This window comes from Oryzias melastigma, unplaced genomic scaffold, assembly GCF_002922805.2.
Source record: "Oryzias melastigma strain HK-1 unplaced genomic scaffold, ASM292280v2 sc00422, whole genome shotgun sequence".
Lineage (NCBI taxonomy): Eukaryota > Metazoa > Chordata > Actinopteri > Beloniformes > Adrianichthyidae > Oryzias > Oryzias melastigma.
Window position 1 is genome coordinate 5,563 of NW_023417018.1, and position 3,652 is coordinate 9,214.

General features: G+C 47.5%; 1 protein-coding gene across 1 annotated transcript; it reads right to left on the minus strand.

Annotated features, from left to right (window-relative positions):
- Window positions 1–350: 350 nt before the first annotated feature.
- LOC112142173 (testin-like) lies at window positions 351–3,116 on the minus strand. The gene is given in 2 exon segments (XM_036211053.1): window positions 351–1,921; window positions 1,924–3,116. Coding segments are annotated over 2 exon segments (1,623 nt in total). The 5' UTR covers window positions 2,636–3,116; the 3' UTR covers window positions 351–1,010.
- Between the last annotated feature and the right edge of the window lie 536 nt (window positions 3,117–3,652).

A 3,652-nucleotide genomic window follows, 5' to 3' on the forward strand; every position in this document is an offset into this window, starting at 1 on the left:
TTGCAAATAGAGCTGGGGTTTCTGAAAAGTTGTTTCAGCCAATTCATTTTAAATGTGTTGTTTAAGGTTTGAAAATCAAGAAAATTAAGACCACCTTTGTCGTATGAGTTCATGAGAGCATTTTTCTTTAGATAATGTGTTCTATTTTTCCATATGAAATTAAATAGCATTTTATCCATTTCTTTAATGATTTTGTCATCAACGTGTAAAGCCCAAGCTGCATATGTTAATCAGGAAATGCCCTCTGCTTTGCTGAGTAGAATCCTTCCTCTTAATGATAAATCTCTAGAGAGCCACTGATTCAATTTCCTCTGTTTTTTCTATAATTTGTGTTTTTTTTTTTTTTAGTCTGCAGCATTTCCTTTCATCATTTGGAGAGAAAAAGTTAAAGGTGAGTTTCATTAGACTTCCCTTCTTCTTCGGGATGTTTCTCACACTGAATGAATACAGTACTTGGTCGAGTTACAAACATTAGATTTACATTTCAGTCTCTTTATATTACTCATGACCTTGAAGTGTCATAAAGCTCTTACCATCTCACTCGTGTTTTTAATGAAACTTTCAGGGCAGTAGAGCTTGGAGAATGAGAAAAACGTTCCACCACAGCAGGAAACTGAAGGTGAAAAATAAAGCAGGTTTTACAGAGAGCCCCCGTAAACACCCCCTCACATGGTCCCCAAATCAGTGCAGGAAATGTCAAAATGGATTTTGTGAATTTGTTTCTCATGAGCAGTTAGATAAATCTATTCAAAGACTTCATCATGAAGTCCATAAATCAATACACTACTGCAGTGTATAAAGAAGTGCATACAAAAGGAACCAGAGATGATTATGGGGGAATTTTTCCAGAACTTCACTAAACAAACACAGGTTGAACCAAGAATCATACAGATGGTGCATCAAAGCAGGACGCCCCTGAACCCCAACAGCAGTACAATCTCTTGCTCTTACAGTGAGGTCTCAACAGTGGAAACCATAACTCCTCTGCTGCTCTTGGTTTTTCTGGAGCTCTAGTTCAGGATTTTCTTCTTGCACTCCACGGAGCAGAAGACGAAGCCCTGCACCACCATGAAGCGCTGGCCGATCAGGCCCTTGCTGCAGCCGGAGCACTTGAAGCACTGCGGCTGTGCGTGCCAGTGGAGAGTGTCGTAGGAGACTCTCTGAGCTTCAGGGTCGACCGCAGTCTGGCAGGAGGAGCATTTCACAGCGTAGTTCTTCATGTAGCAGGGCCTGCAGATGGGTTTCTCATTCTCCATCACATACGTCTCTCCAGCCAAGATGCAGTCACAGTCAAAGCAGCAGAAATGCTTCAGGTGCCAGTTCTGTCCCTCGGCCTGGGTGTACTCGTTACTGAAGATCAGCTCATCACAGCCGCCACAGCGAGGCTTCTCACTGTCTCCGTAATGTCGTCCACAGTACATGTTGCCTTTCTTCCAGAAGTAGATCATGTCCACCAGCAGTTCGTTGCAGGTACGACACACGAAGCACGCGGGGTGCCAAAGTTTGTCGTAGCCGGCCCGCTCGGCGTAGACAGCCGGCTCGCCCTGCTGCATGGGCTGCTGGCAGTGATGGCATGAAAAGCTCTTGAGTGCTTGTCCGCTGTTCATGGCTCCAGCAGTAGCAGCAGTTCCCATGGCTCCTCCGGTGGGTCCAAAGCCAGCAGACTGTCCTGCTTTAGGTCCCGACGCTGGCCCAGCTCCTGGTCCTCCAATTTCGGAGCCGGAACCAACTCCAGCATTCACGATCCCTGGTCCAGTTCCACCAACCTCACCTCCAGCATTGGCACCAACACCAGCACCCGAGCCAGGCTTACCTCCAGCCCCCGCGACACCTCCGCCCTGCCTGACTGCCTGGACAAGAGCTATCTCTGCCGGCAGCAGGACATCCCCGACCCCCAGGGCCTCCTCTTTCTACTTTCTATCTTCTTGACCTCGGCAGGGCTTAGCTCGTGGCACTTGGATGGGTCCTGGTCATGCTCAGGCAGCTGCTGCGCCATCTGCTGCCGGCGATAAACGGCTCCTTCGGTACCGGCCACCGGACGCTTCTCTGGGGGGAGCAGCTGGATGTAGCGTACGGCCAGATGTTTGTTGGGGACCGGTGGGGCCCACTCATAGGTGACCGACTACATGGGAGCATCTTTGGGCACCGGCTCCACATTGGCTGTGGTGACGCTCGCGGTCAGTGGTACTTTGTCAGCCTTGACCGGTGTGACGCTGACAGTAGTGGGCTGAGGCTGAACCTGAGCTCTGACTAGTGAAGAAGCCACAGGCGTTCCAGCGGAGGCTGCAGGTCCGACGGCGGCTGAAGAGGCAGTGGGGGAGACGCTGTGGGCGGTGGAGGGGCTGGGCAAAGTGATGGTCATTATGCTGCCCGGGTACCCGGGGAAGCCGTCCGTCTTCAGCTTGGCAATGAGGCCGGTAAACTTGGTGTCCTCGAAAAGTTTGCCGACCTTCTTGTTCTCCTCCGTGTTCATCTGCACGCCGTGCTCCGTCAGACCACATTTGCAGTTTCGACAAATTTTTCTCCAGAAATGCAGCTCGAAGCCCTCACACTTGTCCTTGCATTTCAAACAAGCGGTCCCCGCTCCGAACTCATGGCCGAGAGACATCTTCTTCACTTCCCTCTCGATCTCCATCTCCGCTCCAGCTGCTCCTCCGAGCCTCCCGAACCGCACCAGGCTCTGACACAAGAGAAAGAGAGGAGCGGCCTCGGAGTTCCTGCCGGAGGTCCCGAGGAACTCCCCTATTATTGGTGTTACAAAGGCTCAGCCCACTATGATGATGTCACTGAATGCGACATCGCATTTTCTTCTTCTGTGTTTTTTTTTTTCTGTGCGTCCATCCAGTTAGTTCCGGTGTGCCATGTGCCGGAGGCAGCAGAGAGGGAACCTAAGTTTAAGAGAATCCTGTCCAGTTTAGTTTCTGTGCCCCCCAGTTGCTGCATTTTAAGTATTCATTTAAGTAATTGACCAAAATTAAGTTTCCGTTTCCTTTGTTTTAGGAAATAATTGTATGGCTGGATTTTAGATTTTATGACGCTTAATAATGCACCGCGGGAATTATGTGCATCTCTCCTCTTTCCCTGCAGTAATTTTCCCGACCACTGTTTGTTTTATTGGAAAATGATATTTAAGTTGGGTTTAAAGCAGATTTGATTATTTATTTCATTTATTATGAGGATTCTAGGCTTGTGACGATGCAGTCATTTTCCCTTGTTTGTTTCTATACTTTATTTAATTACATTAAGTATTTTTTATGCATTTTTATGTTATTATAAGAGACATTCTTTGTCATTTACAGACTTGTTTTGCAATGCTATTCAGCACTGGAATAAATTAAGAACACCTGCCAACTGGAGCCTCATCTCTTCCTACCTTCCTGTGCTCTGACCGGCACACCATCTTGTTACCGTTATACTCAAAACCCGAATCAGTGATACAGTCCATCATTTACTCCTCAACAATTGGGTTAAAGCTTTGGGAGCTTCTTGCATTGTGATCTTTTGTAATTAGAATGCCTAAATATTTCCCTTCAGTTTTAACAGGGAGATTATACAATAGGGTAGAAGCACATTCTTTTATTGCCATGAGCTCACATTTACTCACATTTAAACAAAGGCCAGACGCCTTTGAAAACTGCCCAATAACATCAAA